This window comes from Brachypodium distachyon, chromosome 1, assembly GCF_000005505.3.
Source record: "Brachypodium distachyon strain Bd21 chromosome 1, Brachypodium_distachyon_v3.0, whole genome shotgun sequence".
Taxonomy (NCBI): Eukaryota; Viridiplantae; Streptophyta; class Magnoliopsida; order Poales; family Poaceae; genus Brachypodium; species Brachypodium distachyon.
In genome coordinates, this window is record NC_016131.3 from 58,207,087 (window position 1) to 58,223,290 (window position 16,204).

The window sequence follows — 16,204 nt, forward strand, 5'->3', positions numbered from 1 at the left end:
CCTCACCGCGTTTTTTTTTCCTTTCTTCTATCGGCCTTCGCTTTCGTAGTCATCACTAGTGTTTCGACAGGGGGTCGGGCATGTACAACGCATCTCCTCCATGGAAATACATAAGGTCGATTCTACAGTAAAAAATGTATTCCCACATGAAGTGCGATGCCACATCCTGAGATCATTTGCAGGTGTTTCGTTGAAGAATGTGTCGTGCTAGTGTAGCGAGACGAAGCGGTTTTCTTAAAGCAAGTGCAGCGTTGGTCAGCAAGCATATCTAAGAGAGTAAAAAGTAGTAACTAGCACCACTTCTAACCACTGCACCGATTCCAGTACTTGATACGATTCTAACTTCTGTTGACTTTGGTGGACCCAGAAACGAGTGAGACAGAGAAGGTTGGATAAGAGATCCCGGAATTCTATTTTCTATCCTGTCGGTGGGTCCCATGAGTGAGTCTAGCACATTGGAGGAGTCTTTTTCTTAGCACCTCTTCACTTGGAAACTTTCTAGCACAGCCACATTGGTCATGCTAGCCCAATTATTCATGGGTTCCTTGTCTCCCACTCTCCCTGCATATCTTCCTCGGCAAATTTTCCAAGAAAACTCTGCAATCTGTGTGTCTCATGCAAGTCATCGGGTCCGTAGGTAGGGATGACCGAAAAACTCTGTTCTTCGCCTTCAAAGCCTTACCGAAGCAGCAAGACAACCAGCACGAAGTAAGAATGTAAGATCATTGAGAAGCCGCAGAACAAAATTGTGGGCCAGAATATATGGTTAGTTTGCTTACTTCTTTGTCCGAGTTGGTGGAAAAGGCAATGAACAAGAGCAATAACACATCTTGGACGTGCACCCATAAGTAATAGAATCAAATTAGGATCAGTACTAATGATAAACAATGCATTTGGAAACCATATTTTAGAGTAAATTTCACAAAACCACACTTCTTGGGGCTAGGGTTTCAATGGGCCACAGTTCTAATAGTCTCACAAAACCACACTTTTTCGGGCGGATCTTCTCACAGAACCCAAATTAGGTAATTAAGAGCGTTTGATGGTGTTTCTGACAAGTGGGACCCACATGTCGGATGCCAAGATCGAATCGGGATTTCCCGGGTAGACAGAGAAGCTTAACGGGGTGTCGAGCAAATGCTGACGTGGACAAAAAAAGGGTTTGACCCGTCCAACCTGGCATCCGACATGTGGGTCCCACTTGTCAGAAACACCATCAAATGCTCCTAATTACCTGATTTGGGTTCTGTGAGAAGATCTGCCCGAAAAAGTATGGTTTTATGAGACTATTAGTCATAACTGTGGTCCGTTGAAACCCTAGCCCCAAGAAGTGTGGTTTTGTGAAATGTACTCCATATTTTATCTAAAAAAGAGAAGATACCACCCCCTTTAATCCAAGCAGCAGTACCACAGAAGATGTTCCAAAACACAGGCACGAGAACAACCCTACCAAAGAGAGATTAGTGGTACATGATGGACGTACATAAAATGTACTCGTAGTTGTTATATATATTTAATCCCCATTTTGATAGCCTTTGTCTCCGCTGAAACTGAAAGGATTAATCATTGCACGTAGCTAGCAATGTGAATTCAGATAGCACATAGTTGTGTGTGTCAGCAAGCCTGGCAGAATTCACAAGTCAGTATTATACATCAAAAGTAAGAAAAAGAGAAGAAGGCAGAACTTTTCTGGAATTTTGCTATTTAGAGCTTATCCCTACACACACCAGAAACAATCTAACTTGCGCTTTATATTCCAACATTCATCTTGTTTGTCAATTTTCAGTGTGCCTAGGATGCAACAAACATATCCAATGATAAATACAACTAAGATTAAATCCACAAACACCAAACCATTAAACATACCAGTACAAACAACAATTTATCCAGTGGTAAATACACAATTCATAACTAAACACAACAAACTCCAATGACAAATATACAACACCAAAATCAATTTTGAGATAAAGGTAGCCGAGAGAGGAAATGAAATTGGTGAACGTACCTCCGAGGGCGGGCGGGTGGAAGGAGGCGTGGGAAGGGTTCTAGAAGGTTCCAGAGTCAGCGGCCAGAGCTTGGATCGGGGAGGAGCGGTGAGGGCGTAGTGGCGGTGGCCATCTGTGACGGTTAATCTAGGGAGGGAAGCACCCGCCTCCACGATTCCATTTCCAACGCCGGCCGGCCGCCAATGAACTTGGAGAAATTTGACAAAATGCCACAACTTTTTTTGGACTTTGTCCCAAAAGCACATCTTTCCTTGTGTTAGACAAAATGACACTTTTCTTTGAAACTTTTGACAAAATACCATTTTCTGTTTTTTAAACACTTTTTTTCCATCTAGGCCCACATAACAGTTATTATTGGACGGATTCCCCCTTGTCGATTGAAGGACAATTACGACGAAGATGTGTTGGGTCGCTGTCGCATTTTAAGGATGATTACGAGGAAAATGGCAGGCATCTGTTTAAAAAGCCATGGCGTCTTAACCTCCGGCTGGTGGGACCTCTTTTAGGCCTGTCGAGCTTCACGGGCCGGGCCGATCTGTGCCTGGTGCCGTGCCTGGGCCGAGAAGAATCTGTTTGTACCGGGCTTCGCCAGATAAACACAGAGCCGGCCCGATACAGGCCCGGTCCGGCGGCTTTAGATCTGAGAATTATTATTCCCCCCTTGTCGATTGAAGGACCCAAATTTCAAGTCCCATCTGGCCATCTGCGAGCAGCGGCGCGCGAGCGTCCCCGGCGATCGTGAGGGAGCCGACGGCTTGCTTCTGGCGCCGACCCGCTCCTCGGTAGGTCAACGATGACTCAAGAGGGAGATGCGTCGGGGTCCAGAGCCCCTGCGCTCCGTCGCGGCCACGCCCGCCACGACGGCCCAGGTGCGTACGCGGCGGCAGTCCTCCGGCTCCCAATCGGCACGGACAAGGAAGAGAAAGAGGAGGGCGGCTGGGAACCAGAGATCGAACAAACGGAAGAGTGCCAGTGAGGAGGAGAAGGAGGAGGAGGTCTCGTCTGCCGGAAGCTCTCCACTTCGCGAGCTCGACGTACCGGATGAGATCTATGATCTTGACGATCCGGAGATATGGAAAGTAATTGATAAGGCGCAAGCAGAAATCGATGCAAAATTAGGTTTGCTCTACAAGCCCTCTCGTTTCCTTCCATCATCGTGTATTCCATTTAGTACAAAATTCATATGATACGTTTGGTACATTGGTGTTTACTTTGTATGTTTATCTTCTTATAGCTCGCCGCACGGCATGGGCCACGCTTAATATGCGCATGCTCAGAGGTAGCATGTGCGTACTTGATGATCCAAAGCTTGTTCCTGACCGTGAATCTGCAAGAAAGGCCGTGCTTAATGCTGCTCAATCTTTTGTTGGACTTACATCCTCTGTTGGTAATAACAGTGATACCTTGGCTATTTATTTACTAGCATCGTGAAAGCATAGTTTTGTGCTGACATTTTCATGAATTTGTAGGTGGTAAGCCGCTAGCACGATCCTGCGGTTTCTGGGTTCATTGGGATGAGGAGAAAAAGATTGGTACGGTTCTGACAACGTCACGTCTAATTTGCACCAAGTCCCCATCCAGGAGCGCCTGGTTAGGACAAGAAGAGTATGATATTGATGCTGAGGTGAGTTCTACAGATATTCTTAACTTGGCCCAACGCAGAAGTTATAATTTATTCTGCTATTATTTCTCGACATAGACATCCGTGCAATCTGCTAATCTTGGGGTTTTTGATGTATCTCTTGCTTAAGCAAGGAAATGCACAAGTTGTTAGGTTGCTGCTCGCTCATCAACGATGCAAACATAATAGTTCCTTTCCAAGACTACCAGAAATAGCATGCGAGTTCCATTTTTTGATAATAAATACCCAATTTTTATATTGCTCTTTCTCAGTTGATAATAATTTCCCTTCTGAATTGTCAAATTAAACCATCTAGGAACTGGCTGGTTTTGAATGTTTTATCCTTCAGCATAATGCTAGTTGACTGGTGCTCTCAATGGTTAAGGCTTAATTAGAGGTTCTTGATTTATGCTGCACTGAACTTATCCATAACCTGTTGTGGAATAATAGCCACAAAAGAAGAAAAAATCTGGTTAGCCAAACACTAAGGAAAAGTTGGCAGGACAAGGCAGAGTTATCATAATCAAGCAGGATGCGAACATCTCAGTATTTCCTAGCAGTTGATAGAATTCATTCACATGTTTGTTATTGTTACGAAATCCGGCGGATGCACGATCAAGGATGACACTGAGACACGATATTTGTTAACGAAATTCGGCCGAAGCCTACATCCCCGGGGCATGACTACGGGCGCTCCTCCCCCATAATACCGCAACACCGGCCACCCTGGGCGCCGGCACAAAGCCGCCGGCTCCCCCTACGAGCCTATTGCTATTATATTGTCATGATCTCTTTGGGCTACCCCGCGGTTCCTTTATATATTAGGCCCGGGTTACACGTGTTCGACTCCAACACCTAACCCTCCGCTGATTCCAAATCCAACTATAACCCTATTGGTACACATATTCGACACATATCTCAACAAACTCCACCTTGGCGAATATGTCCCTCGCCACCTTGAAGCCGTCATGCACGAACCTCCGTGTACCTTTGGACCTGAACCATCAATCATGAGTTCCACTGCTACTTCCTTGACATCACATGACTCCACTTGCAACCGTAGTCCCTCCTCTTATTCATGAACAGTCAATGCTCCTGCGAAAAATAAATTCCTCCACACTCCCGCCTTGTGCTCCTAACTTTCCGAAGTATCCGTTCAACGCCATCACACACCGATCATGAAGTCACCATATTCGACAACACCGATGTATCGTCACCCTGGTAGCCTCTTCCTTGATCTATGTGAAAATGAACAACTCACATGTTAGCTGCCACATAAGAGTTACCTGAACTCATCATCCTCGCCATCGTTGACTGTCCTCATGAAACTTGAAGGAATCTCGCCGTCGCCCTTGAGTCACCTCGAGTCGAATTCACAGTTTTTTCATCCTTTTCGGATAGTCTTCTACATGTCCCACAGCTATAGCACTCCGCCTCCTTCTGCATACCGTCACCTGCACTTTGCTATGTGCATCGAACATCACAGAATATACGACCACGTGCTCTCTAAGCCTTTGACAATTCAGACTTTCCAAAAAAACACTTTCTCAGCTTCCCCATGGCCGACTCTTGTCCATCACTTCAGACCATCCTAATAGACCCAGTCACCAACTTGAACCTGATACTCGCCAAGACAGCTTCAGCACCCCTGCACACATGTCAAGCCACTGTCTGACCGCATATGCCTTGGTCTGTTGCCGTGTCCCGTGCTTACCGCACACCTCGCCACTATTACCGCGTCAAGCATCCGCAATCTTGGCCAAGATCTACCGGGTAGCATACTCACACCACCTTAGGCCCCACTGCACATCCATCAGTCATACCCGACCGATGTCGAGTTCCACACATCCCTCAGGCATGCGCCACGTGTTGTCACGCCACAGAATTCGGACACCATCAGCCCTCACGCTCCTACGTCGTTGTCGCCGATCTTCTGTCCTCTTCTGTTCCGACCGACATCCCTGTCGATCCGCCAGACTGTCGTCTGACCCCAGCTGAACTTGTCCGATTGCGACTGTACTCCACCTTGTGTCATGCCATCCCAACACCAAGTGTATTACTCAACGCCTTGTAGACACACGATCCACACGACACGCTCCAGGCTACTCCTAGCCTTATACGCGCACCGTCTCTCGTCGCCTGAAGCCACGCTGCACGCACCCAACGTCCTGCCAAAGCTCCTGACAAACCAACACTAGCCTGCTCTTCAGAGAAACTCCTGAGATCCTTCACTTCCGTATGCGATCCTTTTTTCTCCTCGCAAAACATCTGCGCTCGAAAAATTTGATCTGCAACAACAATGACCTGACCTCTAATTGTCTGGTTTGCCCCTGGCTTTCCCGTGGTTTCTACCTTGCTTTGCCCAACGATTGCTTAGCAGCTCCGTGGATTTTTCCTCTCTGAGTCGCCCTACCGCTTTTCCTCGTGTCCTACTGCTCGAGTACTTAACGTTGCCTTCCGCGCCGTACAGACTCGACATCAATCTGCCCTCCGCGCGTTGCACCGAAGCCTACTCGGCCTCTGCTCCTTGCCGCACCGCCTGAGCCTGCTCCTGCCTCGAATTTAAACCGAGCCCCGGAGTCAAGCCGGACCGCGACCTGAGTCCGACCTGCACACGCCTGCTACTGACTGCATGCGATTTTTTTTTTCTCAATCCGACCAGAGCCCCGCTAAAAGGGCCTTTTTTTTCTTCGAAACCGAGGCACCGCTAGCCAAGGACGTGACAACCTGCATGCACCTAGTGCCTTGGCCTCCTAGTACTTTTCCTTTCTTTATTCCTTCAAAGCCGACCAGCCCCCAGCCTTGACCCTTTCCTTGATTAACTTAGAAATTGATCAAATCCCACCCCACGTGATGGCCTGGCTGCATGCAAGCCCTTCTTTCTTTTTCTTAATTTGGAAACCGATTAGTACTCAGCTAGCCACTGCTCCTTCGACCTCCAAGATTTGCTTGTGCAACGCTGTGGCTGCTGTCCGTAGAACTCTTGACTCGACTCAGATTTCCAATCCAATTAGTTGCCGCAGCTTCGTCCGACGAGTTAACTCCCGTGCCTGTCACCTGCTGCCGACGCCGGCAATTTGTAATAGTTGCAACCCTTGTGCAAATTATATGCATAAACTCGTGTTGCATTCTGACCACCTGCATTGTCGACACAACTCGTCCACCGTGCCACCATGCCGCCCTATGCCACACCCGATCCACCGCCATACCGCGATGCATCCCGCTCCGATCTATCAGGTCGCCCATGTGTCTGGTCGCCGGTCTGGTCGCGAGCCGAAGCCGTCGTCCGATCCGCGACGTCTTCCCGGCCACTGTGTCAGCCCGATCACCACGCCTGGTCGATCCTTGCCAACTGCAGCCCATCGAACGGTTCAGGCCGCCTGAAGTGTCCGACTCCACCGATTGGAAATCCGATCGCCGCCATGCTCCACCTTGCACCGCATTGGACGTTCTGCGGCGCCCGTCGAGCATGATCCTCGCACCTTCCACAAGATCTCCCGCATCCCCTCCCCCTCGCTCTGATACCACTTGTTACGAAATCCGGCGGATGCACGATCAAGGATGACACCGAGGCACGATATTTGTTAACGAGGTTCGGCCGAAGCCTACATCCCTGGGGCATGAGTACGGGCACTCCTCCCCCCATAATACCGCAACACCGGCCACCTTGGGCGCCGGCACAAAGCCGCCGGCTCCCCCTACGAGCCTATTGCTATTATGTTGTCATGATCTCTTTGGGCTACCCCGCGGTTCCTTTATATATTAGGCCCGGGTTACACGTGTTCAACTCCAACACCTAACCCTCCGCTGATTCCAAATCCAACTATGACCCTACTCGTACACATATTCGACACATATCTCAACAGTTATGATATGTATAGATATGAACATCTCAATATTTCCTAATTGATAAAGTTCAGTCACATATTTTATATTTACCATGGTCAATTAGGAGGAAATGCATTCCCAACCATTCAACCAAAATTAGTTATTTACTAAAATGAATTAAGAGAAATCCCCTGTATAGTGTGGGTTCTCGAAGCATAAATAAAAGGACAGGTTCTACCTCTGTCATTGCTGTATGATAAACTAGTTGCAAGTTTGATAGTTTATGTCGTAATTTTTAGAAACACATAAATCTTGCATTTTGCACCTTCATAGGTTCTCGTGCACCTGCGGGGTAACACCACTGAAAAGGCCCAACTGCAGTATCATCAGAAGCACTATGATTTGGCCTTCTTCAAGGTTAAAGTAGATAAGCCTGTCCATATACTTCCTTTCAATGATGGTGTGAAACATGGTGACCAAGTTTTGGAGCTTGGAAGAGATGAACAATCATTTCTGAGGATATGCCATGGTGTGGGAAAAAATGAGATACTCGAGAGAAAACTTGCTTGAAAGATATCATTATATGCATGTTGATGGTGCAGATCAACATGCTAAGGTACAACAGTGTTTCATCTTTGGATTGAATCGTATATTACTATTTGTGGCAATGTTATTTTGATGTTTTATTTGTCAATTATTGTTATTGTGTCTGAATTTTTCAATACAATTTTCTAGTATGCAAGGGAGGGCCACTCATTGACTTTGATGGAAAAATTGTTGGAATGTTCAATGGCAACACGAGAGGCTCTTTTATACCATCTTCCATTTTAGTCAAGTGCTTGCAGCTATGGAGGAAATTTCAGTACGTTCTTTTACTTCAAATTCTCTTGTAGTGGCAGAAAAACATTCTTATCTGCTATTATTGCTTGTTATTTCACACTTGAACTTAGTTTCTGAACTACTACAAAAAAACACATTTAACACTAACATGCTATTGTGCAAAGCTAGAAAGAAACACCTATTAATGGTGTCGATCAAGGTTTTCGAGTCGCCAAGTCAAGTTGAGTCGCCCACCAATTGGCTAGGAGACTAGGTTGATTAGTCATTGACTAGTCAGGACTAATCGCCCCAAGTCGCCCAACTATTCAAGGGTTTTTATCAATTCAGGATGAGAGGAGAGGTCGTGGCAGCAGGGAAGGTCGAAGACAGAGTTGTAGTAGTAAAGCAGCTTGAAGGAGAGGAGGTAACCAGGAGCAACCAGGAGCTAGCTCCTGGCGGCTGTTGGATGAGCTCTAGAAAAAAGACAGAATCCTAGTTTATAAGGTATGAGCATATCTGCTCCTTGAAGGACCAATAATAAAACCTAGCTTTCTTTCAGCCATCCAGTGCATCCATACTTCTCCAAGCAATCTATGACATCCATTCCAACTAGAAGGAGGCAAGTGGGACAATGCTCTGCTTCACAGGAGCCGCTACTGTGGCATCCTTCTCTTCCTTCCCCATGCTTTACTCTCTCTCTCATGTGACACCAGCAGCAAAGTAGATCGATGTCCGTTGGCGTCCTAAACCAGAACACGAGTTCTAAACTGTCGCCTCCCTCCTCCCCTCGCCTCCCCCAAAATTTTGGCATTGGGCCTCACGGATCCAAGCCACGAGTCTCTTGTGCTCCTAGTTGCTGATTAGTCGGAGATTAGCCGCTGGCTAGCCTTTGTGTCACGCGACTTGCTCCTCTAGTCAAGTCGCTGCAGCGAGCCACCACCCTCCCTACACCAACTAGGTGATTAGTCAGCGACTCAAAAACCTTGGTGGCTATCTGTAGCTTCATCAAAGGCTGTCCAATTTCAGCATTTTCTTGATGTTGTGGAGTGTGGACTACCAGCACAGAATCTGAATATTGAGAGATCAGGAGTCCTTTGGGCATAGTACTGTACTAGGATATCTAGGATGGAAGGAGTCTAATCCATTTAAGTATACATGTCGTGTTAGAAAAGGTAAAGGGCCCAAGTATCCACCATATAAGGATGTATGTATCTATGTTAGAGAAGCAAGAAGAATCAATCTAATCTCCCCCCAAGTTATGCTTTCATCTAAACCTAAGTTCACCAATCCCTCCGCTGCCATTCTGGCTGTCTTCAGTATGGCAGTTTTCCTGTCGTGAATCAAGGTTCACAACACTGACCAAAGCCAAGTCGCACAAACTTAGTTCTGTAGTCTATTACTCTTGGATTGAGTTTTTCCACTTTGATTTATTTGAAGTTGTTGGCGAATACCCTTTACCTGGTGTAGCTTTATAGATCAACATGATCTTATGGTCAATAGAATTAATATTTGCTGATAAAAATATTTGGTCTACCATGGGTAAAAAGATAAATTTGGTGTACTATTGTCATTTTTATGATACATTAGATATAATTTTGGTTGAGCTCATGTTTACTCGTTCGTAATGTATACTGGATGATTTTTTTTTATAGGTGCATCCCTCGGCCTCATCTTGGAATGAAGTTTTGGTCAATCAAGTTTGTAGACATTGCGCTTGCTGAGAATATATTGTACATGTGCAATATTGATGATGGCCTTATTGTTGAAGAGGTATATATGTGGACGTTGTTTATTTGTGGACTCCGGTTAGCTTTCTTGTGAGTGTTTATCTATTATGCATATGACTGGTTATTACGAGTATTAGGCGTCACAAGGCTCTCTCGCTGAAAGACTTGGAATACGAGATGGTGATGTTATCAGATGTGTTGATGGAGAACACATCTCTACAACAGTTGAGGTAGATGTACTACGGATTTATTAGGTTTGAAGTAATATGAAAATAATTCAAAATACATTCTAGTCTGTATGTTATTGGCTTACATAGTTTATTGTCGCTGTTGTCAGTTAGAGAATATGTTGCTGGGCAAATGCGAGGATGAGAGTGGCAGCCTTAATTCTAAAGTGGATATCGAGGTAGTTAATTTATGAAGTGCTTTATTCATATAGTTCATGCCTTTATACGAAAATTGCAATTAGCAAAATGTTGGCACTAAGAAATATATGATGTTACCTAGCTTTGGATATTTCACAAACATACGCAAGTCTCTCTGGAGAAGCAGAACATTAAATGTAAATGTGTCGGATAATGGTGAAGTTGTCGACATAGTAGGTATGCATCTTTTATCAACCTATTATATTTGAGGATCTGCATTACTTCATTTTGTAAATGAAATTTCACTCGTTTGCCATTACTTTTGGTTACACATTTGTCATTAGTTCCTCTCACTATCCTTTGCTTTCACCACTGTGTGCCGTTGGTCAGCCCTAGTTAGACCTAGCCAGGCATTGTGTGATAGCAGGGCAGCCAGAAACATTGAGCATTTTGGGCTATTGATGATGTGAGAATACCAAGTAGTATTTTGCAGCGCAGATACAAACTTACAGCTCTTGCATGACAGGTTGTATTAATCTCGCAGAAATACCCCCAAAATGTAATTTTTATTGTAAACAGTAAGATTTTAGACCTCACAGAAATGGCAGAAGTTTATCTCTTGTTATACCCTAAAAAAAGTAGGTCCCGCGTATAGCTATGACACAAAATTATCTAAGAAGTAGCAGCTATCAAGCAGAGAAAGCACTAAAGATTCTAGAAAATAAACAAGCATTAGGCTACACCACAAGCATTAGGTCAGGTCTCGCATATCTCTCTACTTTGTAAAGCATCAGGTCTACATACTTGTTATACAATTTTTCGGAAGTGCCAGGACTGCATACTTGCCATTACAAGTCTGAAACCACAATTTACATGACAATAGTATCTGCTGCAGCTGCTGTTGCAATCTGATCATAGGGTGATGTTTGTGGCTAGTTTGATGTAAGCGTTCTTGTTACCTGACAAATTGTGGATCTTTTCCTGAGTTTTTGTCACTACTTTCTTGCCACTCTTCCTGGAGCTGCATCAATTCTACAAACAAAATGAATACGCTCGTCTCCTGGAGCTAAAGAGCTACAGAAGTTCATTTGGTTTACATAAGAAGAACGATTTTACAAAATCTAAGAAATGCTATTAAATGGAGGATACGAAGAGTATCTAGAGTGCTTGCACCGATAAAGAGAGCAGTCTGTTCATCTTGTGAAAATTCTTGGTCAACTGGCTCTCTGCACTTGCTCTGTATATGGCAAATATGTGGTGTTCCTTTTGGTAGTTGATTGTGTTGCAAAACATATTCCTTAACTGAGACGTCTTTCTTTGTGCAGTTCGTTGTTGTCCTTGAATAAGGGAGCTCAGTGAAACACCAGGATCAGTACCGTGCCCCACTTGACCGAGGGACAACGGTGGCTTTATTTAGGGAGTGGAGGGCAGACTTGGTTTTGGAATCTCTTGTATATACCCTCATTGTAAATACCATTCTATATAAATGAAAAATGACGCAGTAGGGACCTTCCCTACTGCGTAAAAAAAAGACATGGTTTTGGAGTAGAACATGCAAGTTTCTGCTAAATAAATGCCTAATAATTCCTTTTGCACATTTGGATGTTGGTTGATTTGTGACACTAACAAGTTCCAACCTCCCACTCGACCGATTCGCCTCCATAGCACAGCCAAATCCAAATGCAAGATTTGAATCCTTGCATTCATCAATTGGTCCAGTTCAAAGCTCTTTCTCCGCAAGTCAAGAGGTGATTTTCAGTAGTTCCAGGGTCAGGTGCATTCGTCCGTGCTCTGCCTCGGCAACGGCAGAGAGAAAACCAGGCTGAATGGTGTTCGATCAATGGTCTGTCTGCTGCTCAATTTTGACTGTCTGAGTACAGGAATTAGAGGAAGCAGGATGTCTGACCTCATACATTTAGCTTAGGACTTGCATCAGGAACACTAAAAGCTAACAACTGAACCAACCAACAGTAAGTTCTTGACCAAAAATATTAAGTTTCACCCTTGTGAGGATAAACCACCAAACCTATTTCAGATTCAGCCGTAGTTCCAGATTCCTCCAAACGTTTCTGATGTTATTCTAAGTTCAGGCCTTGTTTTCTCCAAGTACAAGATGAATAAAAGGAAGCACGACAGGCTGAATCCTTACTGTGAGTCCCCCGGTAGAAAATTAACTTACCATGCCGAGTCACGTTTTGGGCGCTGAGCAATTGAAATTATTACCTCGAGTCCTTGACACAGACATGCAGCTCACATAGTTTAACCATGCCAGTTCACAGTCCATGCTTGTCCAAGAATTCCTTCAGTTTCCACGGTACTTAAAAACCATGCACATTCAAAACTTGAGCATGATTTGAATACTTTCAAAAAAATGGCCAAAACTACAACTTGGGACAACCTTATTTCAGAAATGGAACTGAGCCAGACAGGTTCAAAGTTCACTTTTCAGAAAAAGAAAAAACAGAGAAAAGAATAGAATCAGTATATTTTCACCTCCAAATTGCCTTGCCAAGCATAAAATAAGTGAAACTTAACCTAACCAAAGACATAGATCCTGTGTCAAGATCACAAATAATACAAGACAAGAACATGCTAATTGACCATGATGACTTGCTGTCAACTTAATTTACAGACCCAACACGAAACACCTCAAGGTTCCACCAGACGCCAACAATTAATAGCAGAGTCGAGCTAATAGATGCATCACTCTATTCTCACTGCCAATGTAACACTAGAAAAGAAAAGGACTGAGAAGATACAGTGCAGACAGCATAGGAACACACTGTTACTGAAAAGATAGCAAACCGCATAGGAACATAATGTAGATCAAATTCACACATAAATGAGGTATCTGGTTTTGCATGATAATAAATCAATAAGTTCGAAATTATATGTCATCATTTTTATGTCAGGAAAATTGAAGCAAAACCAAATTAGGTAGGAGCGACTCAGTGCGTAATATATTACACCGTTAACAATTGTCAATTTCATGCACTCACTTTCTTGAGGATAGACAACTTTACTCAAATAAGCATTTATACCTGGTTTTTCATTGCAAGCTGGCATTTCAAGCTACAGAGCAAGGAGGGTTATATATGGTGGGTTTACTAGCTTAGTTTCATATAAGCCTTTGTAGAACTCGACACCAACGAGCAAGATACCAAAAATAACAATCTCTTAAATGAAGCTCCATAAAGCAAGACTACGACCAGCAGTAATCTCACATATCCAGATCCACACTTGTGCCATATCTATGTCCTAAGATCATTATATTTATTATCACCTCTCCCTTGATCCATAAGACTTTGCTCTAGCAATTAGGCCTTGCCAAACAGTTGAAACACCAACTCATTGCCCTTGGCCAGTACGAGCTGCGCCCATTGCTGCAAGAATTTAGAAAACATAATCAGCTAGTTGATGAATCAGTTTCGCATCAGCCTACATTTTGCTTACTCACCAGTCACAAGGACCAAACAAGTCGCACAATGTAAATCCACACATGCACAAAATCATTAAGAGAAGGACTTGTACTCCGGAAACACTTCTTCTCTTTGTTGAGAAAATATATCATCATGCGTATGGTTACATTGCTAAGTTTCATATATTTTTCATGTTGCTAAATGCTAAGCCCTGCACTCATGAATCATAGCCAAAAAAAGATTGCACATTGTTATATATGCAAGCAGCGATACCTGGAAAGCTCGTGTAGGGAAAGACTACTGTGCCGTGATAGCCCTGATCAAGCACCTTCCTCACTTGCCCTGACTCGAGTTCAACCATGTAGACCCTAGCAGAAGTGCCCACGAAAATGACTTGGGTGCCCTCCACAAAACCAAACACCCCTGCCATGCAAGGCTCAGACGGGACCAAGAGGGCACCTGGAGGGAGCAGTGTCTCGAGATTGATTACCAGGCGTTGTGCCCATCCTACAGCTCCATTAGGGCTGGTCTTCCTCGACCACAGGGTTAGGGTTGCACCATCCGGTTTAGCAAATCCCAAACCGCCATCCTCTGCCATCATGAGCTTCCCAAAGATCATGGCCCTACCCTTAGGCAGCAAATCGAACAGCGACAAGCGAAGGGTACCGGGTCGGTACTCGATGATTTGGTCCTTCATGCCTATGAAGTACAATGCATCGCCCACAAGGACGCTGCGCATATGTTTGGCGCAGCAATAAGGGTAGTCATGGGGGTGCTGAATTGAGGCCAGTTGGCTCCATGTGCCAGTCTCTGAAGAGTAGAGGCAGGCGGTAATCTCCCGGCCCTGACCGATGGCCACGAGTGCCACATTGAATGGCCCTCGATGGCAACTGCAGTGGTCGCAGCCTTGGGCGGCGCAGAGCACCGCCGCGCCGAAGCCCAATGTGAAGCTCATGTTGGGCGAGGGCACGTGGCGCCGGTCGCCCGTCACGGGGTCCCAGACGAGGAGGCCCGAGATCTCCTTGACATTCCGACGGATCCTCGTGGGGAAGGGGACGAAGAGGGCGCGGCCATGGCGGCGTCAAGGGCGAACCAGTCGGGAAGGACGTGGTCGGCGGGGCGGCTGCGGGAGGCGGAGGTGGGGACGAAACGGGCGCCGGAAGGGAATGTTCTCCCGCCGTTGTGGAGGAGCCCCAGCACGGGAGGCGCCCCGTGGAACTTGAGGTAGCGGCGGCGGAACCCGCGGCCGGCGATGAGGCGGCGCCACAGCTTGCAGACGGAGGAGGCGCGGACGAGGTGGTCTGGCTCGTCCGGAGGCAGGCGGAGGAAGACCTCCTCGAGGAGCTCGTCCAGCAGCGCCGGCGGCAGCGGCGGCATGGTGCGGCGGCGAGGGTTTCGGGAGCAGAGCCGGTGGGCTTGCCGTTGCAGAGTGGGTCCTGCTACACGGTTGGGTTCCACCAACTTGAGCTGAGCTTCTGCCATGTGGGGCCAGAGGGCAGTGAGAGCGGGACGCTGCTCGCAGATGGTATACCATTTTATTTTAATTTTTTCATTGGGCACTGTGTTGATTTCAATAGAAAAAACAAAGTATTTTTTCCCATGGCAAAATATTTTGTTTGTATATATGAATTTAGAAAAGAAATGCAACATTTTTAAGGCAACATTTTAAGGAAACAAACCACACCAAAGAAAAATTGGCTTCCTTATATAAAATGTGCTAACTGTGTCCTTGGTTAAAAAATATAAAATTTGTCCAAGTTTATAAAACTTATCCAAAGTCAAAATTCTTATAGTTTGGACAGGTTGGTCGAACTTAAAGAGGTTTCACTTAGTACAAAGTTTGAACTTTTCTATAAAAAAAAAACTTGGTCGAACCAAGCTGGCAAAGCAATTGGTCAGCGTGGCTTCTTACCGGAAAAAAACTATTCATCTGATCCTAAATTGTTGTCCTTGTTTTAGTTCAAATTTTTCTTATAAAAACTACAAGAATTTAGAATCGGAGGGAGTACTAAAAAATTTTGGTGAATGAAAACACTGGTTCCAAGCTTTTCATTACAAGCTACTGTTTCGAGCAACGGAGCAAGGACGGTCATGTTTTTCTCGCACAAAAAAGGAGGGTCAATGTAATTTTTGATAGGTTCTTGATGAGGCCGCTTGCTCTTCCAAACCTGTCCCGACTAGTTTTTTTCTCTGGAATCATCTCTGCATAGAGTGAAATTCTGCATCACAACGGTCTGGCACCTAGTCCCAACACTGTTTAATTAGGATGCGAGCTTCCACCGCCGGATGAAGAAAAGCATATGCAAGAGCAGGTTCCTCTGCCACAGTTCCCCTCCTTGGGAGGCAAAGGATAGCTAAATCAACATGAATTCATAAACGAAACCAAAGCTACTTGACTTCCAAGTCTCACAATTCATGT

The 16,204-nt window shown here is 45.2% G+C and overlaps 3 protein-coding genes across 4 annotated transcripts; 1 reads left to right on the top strand and 2 right to left on the bottom strand.

The window, feature by feature from the left end:
• The first annotated feature begins 2,770 nt into the window (after positions 1-2,770).
• On the top strand, positions 2,771-11,908 carry LOC100844947. 2 transcript variants are annotated; one of them, XM_024461871.1, is made up of 7 exons: positions 2,771-3,125; positions 3,241-3,393; positions 3,476-3,630; positions 7,789-8,071; positions 8,191-8,317; positions 9,927-10,044; positions 11,692-11,908. In XM_024461871.1, the coding sequence occupies exons 1-4, from the start codon at positions 2,816-2,818 to the stop codon at positions 8,023-8,025; spliced, it is 855 nt and encodes a 284-aa protein (XP_024317639.1). In that variant the 5' UTR covers positions 2,771-2,815; the 3' UTR covers positions 8,026-8,071; positions 8,191-8,317; positions 9,927-10,044; positions 11,692-11,908. The 2 variants fall into 2 exon arrangements, with proteins under 2 accessions (XP_024317639.1, XP_024317636.1); XM_024461868.1 differs by lacking the exon at positions 11,692-11,908 and having other exon boundaries at positions 9,927-10,061.
• Positions 11,909-12,576: 668 nt separating this feature from the next.
• LOC104581749 lies at positions 12,577-14,772 on the bottom strand. Its single transcript, XM_010230145.3, has 2 exons — positions 14,059-14,772; positions 12,577-13,749 (listed from the first exon to the last, which is right to left on the bottom strand). Exons 1-2 carry the CDS (start codon positions 14,738-14,740, stop codon positions 13,715-13,717), a joined length of 717 nt encoding a protein of 238 aa, XP_010228447.2. The 5' UTR covers positions 14,741-14,772; the 3' UTR covers positions 12,577-13,714.
• Positions 14,751-15,195, bottom strand: LOC112271544. Its single transcript, XM_024460844.1, has one exon. The coding sequence runs from the start codon at positions 15,160-15,162 to the stop codon at positions 14,773-14,775; it is 390 nt and encodes a 129-aa protein (XP_024316612.1). The 5' UTR covers positions 15,163-15,195; the 3' UTR covers positions 14,751-14,772.
• Between the last annotated feature and the right edge of the window lie 1,009 nt (positions 15,196-16,204).